At 42.1% G+C, this 14,781-nt stretch overlaps 1 protein-coding gene across 9 annotated transcripts in view; it reads right to left on the bottom strand.

Moving 5' to 3' along the window:
- IMMT (inner membrane mitochondrial protein) overlaps positions 1-14,781 on the bottom strand; it is a 53,784-nt gene that overhangs the window by 5,138 nt on the left and 33,865 nt on the right. For 8 of the 9 annotated variants that reach the window (XM_033175356.1, XM_033175361.1, XM_033175360.1 and 5 more), the window contains 5 exons: positions 13,671-13,774; positions 11,575-11,710; positions 10,642-10,771; positions 4,975-4,989; positions 2,703-2,926 (listed from right to left, as the gene is read on the bottom strand). In XM_033175356.1, the coding sequence (XP_033031247.1) occupies positions 2,703-2,926; positions 4,975-4,989; positions 10,642-10,771; positions 11,575-11,710; positions 13,671-13,774 (609 nt within the window). The remainder of the gene's footprint in view (positions 1-2,702; positions 2,927-4,974; positions 4,990-10,641; positions 10,772-11,574; positions 11,711-13,670; positions 13,775-14,781) is intronic. The other variant, XM_033175357.1, reaches the window with a different exon arrangement.

A 14,781-nucleotide genomic window follows, 5' to 3' on the forward strand; every position in this document is an offset into this window, starting at 1 on the left:
TCATCTGTGGGTAATAATACCTACTTGGAAGAATCATTAAGAAAATAAGTAAGTATCTGGGAGTTATTGAACACAGTTTCTTCTAAACAAAGAAAACTGCTTATTTTTAAATGAATTTAAATTCAACATGGGCCAAATAAAACAAAAAATATACCTTGCCTAACAAATAGCCGTAAGTCACTTTACAATTACTTAACACTGATTACTTGAAATTCAGAACTTATTTTTTCTCAGAAACAATATAATAAATCAATGAATCCATTCAGTCAGTGCGTAAGTATTTATGAAGTGCCAGCCCTGTGTTCCAGGCAGTGCCTACTATCTGTATGGATCCAATGGTGCTTAGGGCAGACGAACTTCTTGCTCTCACACAGTGTGTATCTCAATGGAGGCAGCAGACAGTAAACAAGTAAACAAAACAGACATGTCAGATTGTGACACATATTTCTACGTATGACTTTGAGCAGGCAAGGACCTGTTGTGAAGCATCAACACCCCTTCAACCGCCTTTTCCCCCACCTTACATTTAAAATAAACAGGGCAACATAACAGAAAGTAATACAGAGGCTCTACTTTGGACTGAAGGGATAGAAAATCTCAGTCTTGCTAAGAAGGTGACATTTAGGCTTAAAACTTAAGCTTAGAGCTCAAGGTTTAAACAGAGAAGACAAAACAATGTGCCAGGCAGAGAAAACATAAAGGTCCCAAGATGAAAGATATAGTCAAGGTACAGACAAAAAATACCAGGGTGCCTGAAGCAGTGAAACGGCTCATGGCATGCAGCGCTCAAGAAGCCTTTTGGGTTTTGGTTAAGAATTTGGAATTATATTAAATGAAATGGGTAGTCCATGGAGGATTTCCAGCAGTGTAGTTCGTGTCTGATTCGACTATGTTTTATTTGCCTGCGTAAACAAACACAGAAAGAAGGGTATGAGGAAAGGGGAAATTGGCTGGGCATGGTGGCTCACACCTGTAATCCCAGCACTTTGGTGTTTACATTCCTTGGGGTAGGCTGTGCATGGTGCCTCATGCCTGTAACCCTGGCGCCGTGGGAGGCCGAGGCAGGTGGATCACTTGAGGTCAGGAGTTCGAGACCAGCTTGGCCAACATGGCAAAAGCCCGTCTCTACTAAAAATACAAAAATTAGCCACGTGTGGTGGCATGCGTCTGTAAGTCTAGCTACTCAGGAGTCTGAGAGGCATGAGAATCGCTTGAACCTGGGAGGCAGAAGTCGCAATGAGCCAAGATTGCACTACCACACTCTACCCTGGGCCACAAAGACAGACTCTGTCTCCAAAAAAAAAAAAAATAATAATAGTGGAAGCTATTAAGATGACAGTTTGGGCTAAGGTGGTAGTAATAGAGTGGACAGATTTGGGATTTATGTTGGATGCAGAACTGGTAGGATCTGTGGGGCGACTGAATATGAATTGATGGAGGAACAACGAAGCATGATTTGGGCTTAAATAACTGAGTAGTTTGTTCAACTCTGTTTATTTAGAGAGAAAAAAGCTGAAGAGCTAGAAGACAAGTTGGAGAGAATAAAGAAATCTGTTTGGAACGTGATAAGCATGAAATGACTACTGAAAATCCAACTGGAGATACCAGGTAGGCTGCTGGATAGGAACCTGAAGCCAAGGCAGACGTCAGAGTTGGAGATAGAGATTTATCAGGTATAGATGGTATTTAAACTTCCAAGCCACGGGACTCAACAAGAACACTTAGAGACAGTTTAGATGGAGAAAAGGTTTCAGAACTAATGCCAGGCATGCCACTATTTGAGAGGCTGAGCAGAATAGGAGGTTAAGGAGTGGCCAGCAAGGTAGGAGAAAGGCCAGAAGAGTATGGTGTCAGGGAGCCTAGGGAAGAAACAGTTTCAAGAAGGAGGGAGTGGCCAATAGTACTGCTAAGAAGACACAAAGGTGGGATGAGTAGCTAGGTTCCCAAATCAGCCTGTGTACACCTATTTAATAAATGATGTGCCCAGAGAGAGGGCTAAAGAAGGTGTTTCACCTGATTTTTAACCACCAACCACTTAACAACACTAGCAGGGAAAAATATACTCAGACTCCAACAAAGATTCATTCAGCACTGCTTTAAGGGACAGAGGCCCAGCTCCACTGGAAAGATGAGCTAGATAATCCTGGATACCAGTAGCTTATTACCTTCTTACACTTCTGTATCTGCTCAACATAACGGAACTCTGCTTGATCACTCCTTTCCTAGAAGTTCTCATGAGGAGAATGAGGACCTAAGCTCCACTCTAAAGGTCAGTTAGCATGACTTATATTCAATATCCTAAAGCCAATGACTGTCAGTATTTTTTTTCTTTCTTTTTTTTGGAGACAATCTTGCTCCATCGCTCAAGCTGGAGTCAGTGGCACAATCTCAGCTCACTGCAACCTCCACCTCCCTAGTTCAAATGGTTCTCCTGCCTCAGATTTTCCAGTAGCTGGGATTACAGGTGCGAGCCACCACGCCCAGCTAATTTTGCTATTTTTAGAAGAGACAGGGGTTTCACCATATTGGCCAGGCCAGTCTCAAACTCCTCACCACAAGTGATCCACCCACCTCGGCCTCCCAAAGTGCTGGGATTACAAGCATGAACCACTGCACCCGGCTGAGCCAGTATTATTTCTAGAAGTAAACAATCAAGTTAGAGTCACTTTAAAATGTTAGGCAACAATTCTCACTTCTTTTACCTTTCTGTCCTGTTCAGCCTGTATTTCACTTCTGTGATGCTCTAATGCTTTTGCTACTGCAGAGTCAAATGCCCGCTTTTCTTCCAGCTTTTGTTTCTCCAAGGCTAACGTGATGTGCTGCTTTTCAGTGGCCTTCTGTTCTGCCAGCTCTCTGTTCAGCTGATCGATTCGACGATGTGCATGAGCAATCAGGGAGTTCAGATCATCAGTAGAGAGCTTGTCAGCTAAGCAAAAGAACACGTTAAAATTCTAATGATGTCACTGAAATTATACTCATTACAAGGTAATCTGCATCAACTGACTGTAATTTAAGAGCAGTAAACAAACGTAAAACTTAGCTAACATGAAAAGAGATTTAGATTCCCCAGTTCTATCAGAAATTGGCTAGTGCCCAATAAGATATTTTCAGCCCCTGGCAAAAATCAGGTACCCTTCAGATAATCAGTTGTTTTCCAGGAACCCTCTTTTAATCTGAACTAATTATAAATAGACTTTCTACTTTACTGTAACTTTGTCTTTAAAGAAAAAACTTGCATATACAATCACTTCTATATTTTCTTTCAGCCATAACTATGATTAGTTACAATAGGCATCCAATTGAAGATTCTTTTCTGCTAAAACTAAAAATCAAATTCAAATTCTCTCAGACTTTTCCTTAAGTTTTTTTACTTTTCTTAAACACATATGATATAGATTAAACCCCAACAGAGCAACCAGAGCTGTCCATCAGAACCACTGCAAAGCTTTTTAAAATATGCCCAAAGATTCTCATCCAGGCTTAAACCAATGTTTGTGTTTTAAATCTTAATCCAAAAATGTACCAACACATACACAGATTAAGAATTATGGTTCCAGCCAGGCACGGTGGTTCATGCCCATAATCCCAGCACTTTGGGAGGCTGAACTGAGGTGGGCAGATGACCTGAGGTCAGGAGTTCGAGACCAGCCTGGCCAACCTGGTGAAACCCCGTCTCTACTAAAAATGCAAAACTTAGCTGGGCATGATGGCCGGCACCTGTAATCACAGCTACTCAGGAGGCTGAGGTAGGAGAATTGCTTGAACCCAGGAGACAGAGGTTGCAGCAGGCCGAAATCACGCCAGTGTACTCCAGCCTGGGAAACAGCAAGATTCCATCTCAAAAAAAAAAAAAAAAAGAGGGAGAGAATTATGGCTCCACTGGCCAGATGCAGTGGCTGATGCCGATAATCCCAGCACTTTAAGAGGCAGAGATGGCTGGATCACCATAGGCCAAGAGTTTGAGACCAGCCTGGCCATCATGGTAAAACTCTGACTCTACTAAAAATACAAAAATTAGCCAGGCGTGGGGGCACGTGCTTGTAATCACAGCTACTCAGGAGGCTGAGGCACAAGAATTGCTTGAACCCAGGAGGCAGAGATTGCAGTGAACTGAAATTGTGCCACTGCACTCCAGCCTGGTGACAGAGCAAGACCTTGTCTCAAAAAAAAAAAAGAAAAAAAAAGAATTATGACTCCATCTCTTCTTAGTCTTTTGGCTAAGATGAAGTGAAGAATTATGGCTCCAACAGCAAAATATAGAATGTAGGAAAATCTATAAGACTAATGACTCAATTTCTTAATAAATACATTGAAAAGCAAAAAACAAAAAGGGGCAAGAGATATATATACTGACTAAACTCAACACGTGGAATATCTTATGGGTATCAATTCGAATAAAAAACTGTAAAAACTCATTCTATGAAACAACAGGGGATATACCAACACTGAATGGACATTTGCTGACTAGGGAATTGTTAAGAAGTTTTGGGTGTGATAATAGCATGGTGATGTTTTTGAAACATACTCACAGTATTTACAAGGGAAAGAGTATGATATTTGAGTCTGCTTCTATATGAGCTGAGGAGGAGTGGGAATAGATGAGACGAAACTGGTCATATGCTGATGGCTACAAAACTGAGTGATGGGTCCTGGAAGTTCCTTAGTTTTCTTCTTACTTTTTAATGTTTGAAATTCTCCAAAGTAATCAGTTACAATCCATATTACACACGCGCACGTGCACAAACACACACGCACACACACTTCACATCTATAAGACTCCAATCACTTGATGAAACATTTTCGTTCTTGAGAGCATTCGGATGCCAAAAATATCCAATTCAGATTTATCACGTGACATAATTCTACTTTATATCTATTTAGATGGCTTTGTGTAAGAAATCATAGGCACAACAAAAAGACTTTAGTCTTTTAATATCCAAAACAAAAGACTTTAAATGTGAAATATACACTCACCTAAGTCTGAAATACCTACAAAGGAAAAAACAGAACAGTTTGAAAAAAAAAAAAAAAAGCACATACGTTAGTTATTGATCATTAAACAGAAATATCTAAAAGGAAACAAGAAGGAAACGGAGACTAGTACCAGGAAAAGCTATTTTAATACTGGAAAGTGAAATGATACAGCTATTTTCTAAAATGTAAACTGTAAAACAAGACAAAATCAAGGTAAATAACATTTTAGAAAATAAAAGAATCATTGATATTGTGGTTTTGGTTTTAAAGGACTTATCTTTGTTTCACAGTAATCAACTTAAATTGTTTGTTTTTTTGTTTTGAGACACAGTCTTCCTCTGTTGCCTAGCCTGGAGTGCAGTGGTGCAATCGCAGATCACTGAAACCTCCACGTGCTGGGCTCAAGCAATCCTCCCACCTCAGCCTCCCAAATAACTTGGACTAGAGGTGTGTGCCACCATACCCAGCTAATTTTTGTATTTTTTGTAGAGATGGGGTTTTGCCATGTTGCCCAGGCTGGTCTCGAACTCCCGGGCTCAAGCGATTCGCCTGCCTCAGCCTCCCAAAGTGCTGGGATTACAGGCATGAGCCACTGTGCCCAGCAACCTAAACATTTTTTTTTTTTTATTTTGTTTTGAGACAGAGTCTTGTTCTGTCACCCAGGCTGGAGTGCACTGGCGCAATCTCAGCTCACTGCAAACCCCCGCCTCTTGGGCTCAAGCGATTCTCCTGCCTCAGCCTCCCAAGCAGCTGGGACTACAGGCGTGTGCCACCACCCCTGGCTAATTTTTGTATTTTTAGTAGAGACAGGGTTTTACTATGTCGGCCAGGCTAGTCTTGAACTCCTGACCTCAAGTTATCTGCCCGCCTCAGCCTCCTAAAGTGCTGGGATTACAGGCATGAGCCACCATGCCCAGCCTCAACATAAGCATTTCATAGAAACTATAATTTTCTTTTATCCCTCATATTTTTATTAGTTCATACAGTATTTTACTAAATTACAGTTTTGACTCTCTGTTCTCAGTTCCAGGCCTCTCTTAACATTTCAAATACTTAATAAATTCAGTTTTTCTTTGAAATTTTTAAAATAATGAATTCATACTAAATTTTAATTTAACCTGTGCAAATTAAACAAAGAACTACAGTGGCCTGATTTGAGAGTAAAGAAAAAATGGCATTCTGTATAGGTGGAATGATGTCCCCCACCACCATCACAGGTATCCCAAGCACCCAGTGTGAACACGTGACAGGAGAGGGGAGTGCAGCCAGTCGCAGCTACTGCCTCTCAGGATGAGCTGTTGAACATCCTGGTATGAATGTCCTGACCATCTTTTTTTTTTTTTTGACGGAGTCTCCCCTGTTGCCCAGGCTGGAGTGTAGCAGCACGATCTTAGCTCACTGTAACCGCCACCTACCGGGTTCAAGTGATTCTCTTGCCTCAGCCTCCCGAGTAGCTGGGACCATAGGCGCACGCCACCATGCTCAACTAATTTTTGTATTTTTAGTAGAGATGGGGTTTCACCATATCGGCCAGGCTGGTCTTGATCTCCTAACCTCAGGCAATCCACCCGCCTCAGCCTCCCAAAGTGCTAGGATTATAGGTATGAGCCACTGCACCTGGCCAGTCCTGACTTTCTTAATAACCTTTGGATTCAACATGTCCAAAGACTGGTATTTTTCATCCAAGGGGCTCTGAACATCAACTGATGTTCATCACTCCCTCCTACACCATCAATCTCACAAAAATAAATTTTCCTCCTTATTATGGTTACATCATTCTTCTTCTCAAAACGCTAAAAGGGAGTCCCATGCTGCTGATACAAATCATTCTGGCAGAGAATAGTGAGGCTAGTGAGGGAGAATGAAATCCCGGCTCTACCCCAACCTTGGGCAAATTACTTTTCTGCCTCAGTTTTCTCATCTACGTAATTGGGATAATAACAAAATTTGCCTTATAAGGCTGTTATGAATTTCAAATAAGTTAAGATATGTGACGCACTTAGAACTCAGTGCCTGGTACAAACTAATGCCCAATACCACTAGCTATTATTACGTTTGGAACCTTGCTCAGCTATAGATAACACAGAAAGAGTACTGGACATAGTGAACATCATCAGGACATTTGTTGTTTAGGGAAATAATAATAAAAGCAATCCCAGAACTTAAAGTATAATAAAAAAATGATAATAAGAGCAAAATGCCTCATAACACAAACCAGTACTAACAAATTTGGTTTAGGTCTTAGTGCATTCTGATTTCAGAGTTGAGGACATCCACTGAGGGCTAGGGTAATCATGGAATAATTACTGTCTCTAGAAATACACAGGAAATCAGTAATACCGGTTGTCCCTGAGGAGGAACACCATGTGAGAGGGAAACTTCAAATGCCATTTATACCTTTCAAATTTTGTATTGTGAATATATACTCCATTTAATAAATTAATAAAGATTTAAATGGAGAAACAACTCAGAGATTGCTTCACAAGGGACATTCACTTTCTACATGGCACCCTTCTTTAGCACAGGTTTCTCAACCTTGGTGCTACTGACCTTCCGGTCCAGGCAGTTCTCTGCTGTAAGGGGCTATTCTGTGTACTACAGGATGTTTAGCAGCACGTCTGGCCTCCACCCACTACATGCTAGTAGCTCCCTCCAGTTGCTCCCTCCAGTTGTGGCAAACAAAAATGTCTCCCAGTGCTGCCAAATGTCATGTGAGGAACAAAATGCCCTCGGTTGAGAACCACTGTTTAACATTTTCATGTTTTACGATAGGCGGCCAGGCATGGTGTCTCACGCCTATAATCCCAGCACTTTGGAAGGCCAAGGTAGATGGATAATTTGAGGTCAGGAGTTTGAGACCAGCCTGACCAACATGGTGAAACCCAGTCTCTACTAAAAATACAAAAAAATTAGCTGGGTGTGGTGGCACACGGCTGTAATCCCAGCTACTCGGGAGGCTGAGGCAAGAGAATCGCTTGAACCCATGCGGCGGAGGTTGCAGTGAGCCAAGATCCCACCACTGCACTCCAGCCTGGGTTGACACAGCAAGACTCCATCTTACAAAAAAAAAAGATTTGTGATAGGCACTTTCAAAAGCAGAAAAAAAGAAAAAAGTTAAAACTGTCAGAGCTGGCTTGGGAAAATTAGTAGGATTTAGTCTACTGGGAAGACCAAAGACAGAATGCAAATTCTTAGGGTTGATGCTCATATCTAACTCTCCACAAATAAAATTTGTCCTGCCCTGTCAACCTAATTTCATTTTATTTGAGCCACTGGAGACTCCCTACTACTACCAATGTCAAGTTTATGCCAAGAAGCTTACATATATCTAATGCAAGGAGACAACAAACAAGCCAATGAATAAGAATTTCAAGAAGATAAAATAAAGTAATACGGTACAGTGGTTTGTGGAGGAATATAATCAGGGAAGGTCTCTGAGGTGCTCACATCTGCTTCCATTGTAACCTCAACGAAACACAGACAACCCCTTGAGAAATTCTGATGAGGGAAGCAGTGTCAATGTGGCTCAAGTTTATCCTTCTCAAGGACTAACTGTCCACAATGCCCTCTTTGCTAGATGGTAGCTATCCAGTGTCTAAACAAGAGTCACTGGTTCCAGACTGAACTTTGTATTTCTCCACATTATTCTCTCTCATAAATCGTACTGTCACTTTTTTTTTTTTGAGACGGAGTCTCACTCTGTCGCCCAGGCTGGAGTGCAGTGGCCGGATCTCAGCTCACTGCAAGCTCCGCCTCCCGGGTTCACACCATTCTCCTGCCTCAGCCTCCGGAGTAGCTGGGACTACAGGCGCCCGCCACCTTGCCCGGCTAGTTTTTTGTATTTTTTTTAGTAGAGACGGGGTTTCACCGTGTTAGCCAGGATGGTCTTGATCTCCTGACCTCGTGATCTGCCCATCTCGGCCTCCCAAAGTGCTGGGATTACAGGCTTGAGCCACCGCGCCTGGCCGTACTGTCACTTTTTTATTTGACAACAGTCTAACTGATATCTGCCTCCTGAGTCAACTGCATTCAAAGAGCTAAATGTCTGAGTTATCTTTTGACAGCCTTAACTCCACTTCTTGACATTTAGTCTCCCTGGATGGCCATGATGCAGAATGATTATAAATCCTTGCACTGGTGTTTCACTTCACTCCTTAGACCAGCCATGGTTCTTTGAGGCAACCCTGATACCTTCAGCCTGGAGAGGCCTACGACATGAGAAGTCTCCTTTCTAACAAATGCTAGCATTTGAACAGTGTTTTAAGCCAGGTGTGGTGGCTCACACCTGTAATCCCAGCACTTTGGGAGGCCAAGGTGATCACTTTAGGTCAGGAGTTCAAGACCGGCCTGGCCAAAATGGCAAAACCCTGTCTCTACTAAAAGCACAAAAAAACTGGTAGGGCGCAGTGGCTCACAACTGTAATCTCAGCTACTTGAGAGGCTTAGGGAGAAGAACTGCTTGAACCTGGGAGGCAGAGGTTGCAGTGAGCCAAGATAGCGCTACTGCACTGCAGCCTAGGCAACAAGAGTAAAACTCCGTCTCAAAAAAAAAAAAAAAAAAGAAAAAAAGAAAAGGTACAAAAAAATAGCCTGGTGTGGTGTTGCACGCTTGTAATCCCAGATATTTGGGAAGCTGAGGCAGGAGGATCGCTTGAATCCGGGAGGTGGAGGACTGTACTGCAGCCTGGGCAACAAAAAATAAAAATAAAAATAAACAGTTTTTTAATTTTGCTGAGACGGGTGATCTCTGTGATTCTCAGTACTGTCACAGAACTTCAGGGAAATGTGACTATAGTTACACCATGAAACGACTTCAGCATCAAAATTCTCTGTAGTCTCAGCCTGAGGAAGTGGATAGCCAGACAGCTCGTTCCTTTCTCAGTGCAGGGTCCCTAGGTACATTTTCTTTTTTTTTTTTTTGAGACGGAGTCTCACTCTGTCGCCGGGGCTGGAGTGCAGTGGCCGGATCTCAGCTCACTGCACGCTCCGCCTCCCGGGTTCACGCCATTCTCCTGCCTCAGCCTCCCGAGTAGCTGGGACTACAGGCGCCCGCCACTCGCCCGGCTAGTTTTTTTGTATTTTTTAGTAGAGACGGGGTTTCACAGTGTTAGCCAGGATGGTCTCGATCTCTTGACCTCGTGATCCACCCGTCTCAGCCTCCCAAAGTGCTGGGATTACAGGCTTGAGCCACCGCGCCCGGCCCCTAGGTACATTTTCAACAAAGTGTTGTTTTGTCACAGAGCAGACATAAAATGTGCTTTAAATAATTCACTACAAATACTTTTAAAGTAACAAGGTTTTTAAAAATACTTATACAGTAACACTTCAGTAGCATCAAGGTTATAATGTCACTTGTGTTCACCTGAATTCCAAACTTTTTTTTTTTTTTGAGCAGCAAAGATCAGAACAGAACCAATCACGGATTATGAAATTAAACACTAGCTGAAACTCATGTTCATCACGGCTAAAACTACAAGAGTACTGTCGCGGCTGTGTCATCTGTAATGATTGTGGTTAAAATAAAACGCTGAAACAGTGTACTGTACACAAAAAGAGATATGCATGCATGTCAGAGGGATTTGGACTAAGATGGAGATGAAGCAAGTTTAGATTCGTTGATTAGTTGTTAAAACATCGAAAAAAAAACATTACTTCAGTTGTACTTACTCATTCCTTTCCACCCAGGAAGGACTTCTGGAGTAATACTGTCTAGCTCTCGTTTAAAGTCGTCCCGAGCTTGGACCACCAGCTCATGATACTGAGATACAACCTTAGCCTCAGACTGAGCTGCTTGGACCTGAGCAAATACAAAGGGTATATGATAAATTGAACAAAAAGTACCACAAACATTCCAAGAAACAGAAGTAGTATTCCTTCTTTTGTTTACATTTCGTTGGAAATGTGTAAGGAAATCTGAAGCTCAGAAACGAAACATAAGCCTTGTTTCCTTCTAATTCCTATTCAAATACCATGGACAGGCCCTTTCCCATCTTACTAGGCCCCCTCCCTCCATACAGATCACATAAATGCAGCCAGAAGATCTGCTACAAAATGGACATTTTCATAAGTGACAAAAATCATAACCAAAAATGTTACCTATTATAGAAAGTATCAACAATACAGAACAATCCACTTGGTTGGTGTCCAAGGCAAAATTTTTTTTTTTTTTGACAGGGTTTCACTCTGTCACCCAGGATGGAGTGCAGTGGCACCATCTCAACTCACTGCAGCCTCAACCTCCCGGGCCCAAGCCATCCTCTCACCTCAGTCTCCTGAGCAGCTAGGACTACAGGCGCACACCAACACGCCCACTTAATTTTTTGTATTTTTTGTAGAAACAGAATTTCACACCATGTTGCCCAGGCTGGTCTCAAACTCCTGGGCTCAAGTGATCTGCCCGCCTCAGCCTGCCAAAGTGTTGGGATTACAGGTGTGAACCACCACACCCAGCCAAGGCAAATTTTTTAAAACAGTAACAACTAATATATTTTGCAGGAGAAAAGAGGGGAGATGGTAGGAATTTACTGTTTTCCTAAATCCTTAAAATCCTCTAAGAGATTATATTTTAAAATATAAAATATTATAAGGTAGGAAACATACCTTTTTGACCACATTATCCAGATCAACTATCATGTTGTGAAGTTTACCCTCTGCAGCAGATATATGAGGCTTGGCCCCAGTAACCTCTTTTTTCTTTGCATTTTCAATCACACTTTTCATCTTCTCTAACTCTTCTCTGGAAACCAACAAAACAAAGATTTTGTCAACTGTATTAAGGCGTTTTAATGTCAGTACAGTATATAATTGTTAAGTCTATGAAAGAGGCCAGGAATAGTGGCTGATGCCTGTAATCCCAGCACTTTGGGAGGCCAAGGCAGGAGGATCACTTGAGTCCAGGAGTTCAAGACCAGCCTGGGCAACATAGGGAAACCATGTCTCTATTTTATTTTAAAAAACGAAAAGAAAAGTCAATGAAAGAAATGTAACTGCTTTTTCTTTTTTTTTTAAAGACTAGTCAAGTGCAATAGTAAGAAGAGAGGAAAAACTAAAGCGAGAGAGTTCCATCCATAACTGACTGTGAACAATCAACTGAGCTAACTCACTACCTTTGGACGAGCATCAGTGCTTTTTTGGAGTCAATAAACGAGAGGCTTTTCTCATCAACAACTGAAAACATCTTGGTTAGAAGCTAGATTTACTAGAGTGAACCAGAGAGGGAATATGGTATATGGAGTGACTCAGACTTTAGAATAAGACCCCCAGATTCAGTATCAGCCTTTCATTTCCTACACGCTTTTGTGTAAGGAAGAGAAGTTAATTCATGAGAAGTACTTAGTGCCTGGCCGAATCATTAGCATGCAATAAACAACAGCTCTTGCAAGGATCAACCTGACTCACCAACCAATGAGAGAGAGCTAAGGAAGGCAAAGGCACAGGAGAAGGCCAAAAACCTCACTGAGCAAATACTTAACTGGGACTCAGGGAGCCCTCACGACTCAGAATGTTTCGTAAGTCAGACAGACTGTGGTCTACCCACCATAAAACACCGAACTCAAAGTGATATGAGCATAATGCCTTAAATCTCCTAAAAGATATGCTGGTTTTATCAAAGACTTCTTTCTCTACTAAGAATAAATATTTTCCTAAGAAAGACAGCAAAATTTTGAGTGACAAATAACTATTCCATACTGCTGATGAGGATCTTTAGTCAAATAGAGGTTTCCACCAACGGAGGTTGATCTTATATCTGGGTATGCTTGTTCAATGCTAGTTTTAGCCAACTTCCAGGAATCAAGGTCAAGGTGGCATACCTATTACATACTCACTATTTTGGTTGTTAAGGCAAACAGACTGTGACATACTTTCTACATTCTGATAAACTGCCCAAACTGTCCCAGTAAAATCTTAAAATTACAGCAGAATCTCAGCACATCTGAAGAGATACATCATCTAAGCAATAATCCAAAGCAAAACTGACTTTTATATAAGATCCTCTATATGTCTGGGTATGGTGGCTCATGCCAGTCCCAGCTACTCAGGGGGCTGAGGCGGGAGGATGGCTTGAGCCCGGGAGGTTGAGGCTGCAGTAAGCCCTGATCATGCCCCTGTACTCCTGCATGGGCGACAGAGCAAGACCATGAATTAAAAAAAAAAAATCCTTTATATAAGTTTCTGCCAAATTTATTCTGGCCTAATTTTATATATATACATTTTGAGACGGAGTCTCGCTCTGTCGCCTAGGCTGGAGTGCAGTGGCACAAACTCATCTCACTGCAACCTCTGCCTCCTGGGTTCAAGTGATTCTCCTACCTCAGCCTCCCGAGTAGCGGGGACTACAGGCGCACACCACCACGCCTGGCTGATATTTGCATTTTTAGTAGAGACAGGGTCTCACCATGCTGGCTAGGATGGCTCAAACTCTTGGTCTCAGGTGATCTGCCTCCTAGGCCTCCCAAAGTACTGAGATTACAGGTGTGAGCCACTGTACCCAGCCTGGACTAATTATATTTTATTCCTTCTCTCTTTTTACACCTTTGTACGAGTTCCTAATGCCAATTCAGAACAAGCACGGGTGGAAAAGGGAAGGAAGGGTTTCTCTACCTCCTCTTTATTCTATACAGACAATACAAAAAAACCCAGCCCAAAGAAAGCCACCAGGAGGCCCTAATTACTTGTTAAAGTCCATGAGTAATTACTTGGCTTTGAGAAGGGCATCGGCAGCTTCATCTACTGCCTTTCTGCGTTCCTTCAATGCACCCTCCACTGTGCGCCACTGAGCAGATTTCTTCTCGCCTGCAATCTAAACAAAACATTTTAATTATATAATAAATAATTGCTATTATTGTCATATAATAGGCCAACAAGATTAAACACAGAAACATGTGACATTAAAGTCAAAGGTAAAAATTTATATGCAATATTTCTCCAGAGTAAGAACTCTTAATTTAAGGCTTATGATCCGCCCACGTCAGCCTCTCAAAGTGCTGGGATTACAGGCACGAGCCACTGCCCGGCCATATAAGCATTTTTTAAGGGGATTTTTTTTTTTTTTAAAGATTCTCAAAAGGATGTTTTTGAGTTTAAGGATAAATCAGAGTTTAAGGATAAATAGCAGGTTTACATATTTGTATGATCCTTATTCCGCCTAAATGTTACTCTAAAGAATTACTCTTCCTAATTAGTTACATATAAGTCAACTATTCTCAAAAACCTCCCTTGTGGTGACTTTTACGGTATGTGAATTGTGTATTAAAAAAAAAAAAATTTTGGCCAGGCGCAGTGGCTCACGCCTATAATCCTAGCACATCGGGAGGCTGAGATGGGCAGATCATGAGGTCAAGAGATCGAGATCATCCTGGCCAACATGGTGAAACCCCGTCTCTACTAAAAATACAAAAATTAGCTGGGCGTGGTGGTGGGTGCCTGTAATCCCAGCTACTCGGGAGGCTGAGGCAGGAGAATCGCTTGAACCCAGTAGGTGGAGGTTGCAGCGAGCTGAGATCACGCCACTGCACTCCAGCTTGGTGACACAGCAAGACTCCTTCTCAAAAAAAAAGTTTTCCTTGAAAATCTTAGGCAGATCCAACACATTTTTCTCCAGCTATGGAACTGATTGCCACTTTTTGAAGCAGAGCTGGCTCATATTTAGGGAATATATTAGGAAGAAAACCCTCTAACACTAATACCACTAAGTGCAGCAAGAGGCTCACATTATGAGGGGGTGCAAGGTACCCAGAACACTCAGGGCCTAGACGTGGTTCAGTGGCTCATGCCTGTAATCCCAGCACTCTAGCAGAATCACTTAAG

Source organism: Trachypithecus francoisi, unplaced genomic scaffold (assembly GCF_009764315.1).
Source record: "Trachypithecus francoisi isolate TF-2019V2 unplaced genomic scaffold, Tfra_2.0 Lachesis_group17, whole genome shotgun sequence".
NCBI lineage: Eukaryota > Metazoa > Chordata > Mammalia > Primates > Cercopithecidae > Trachypithecus > Trachypithecus francoisi.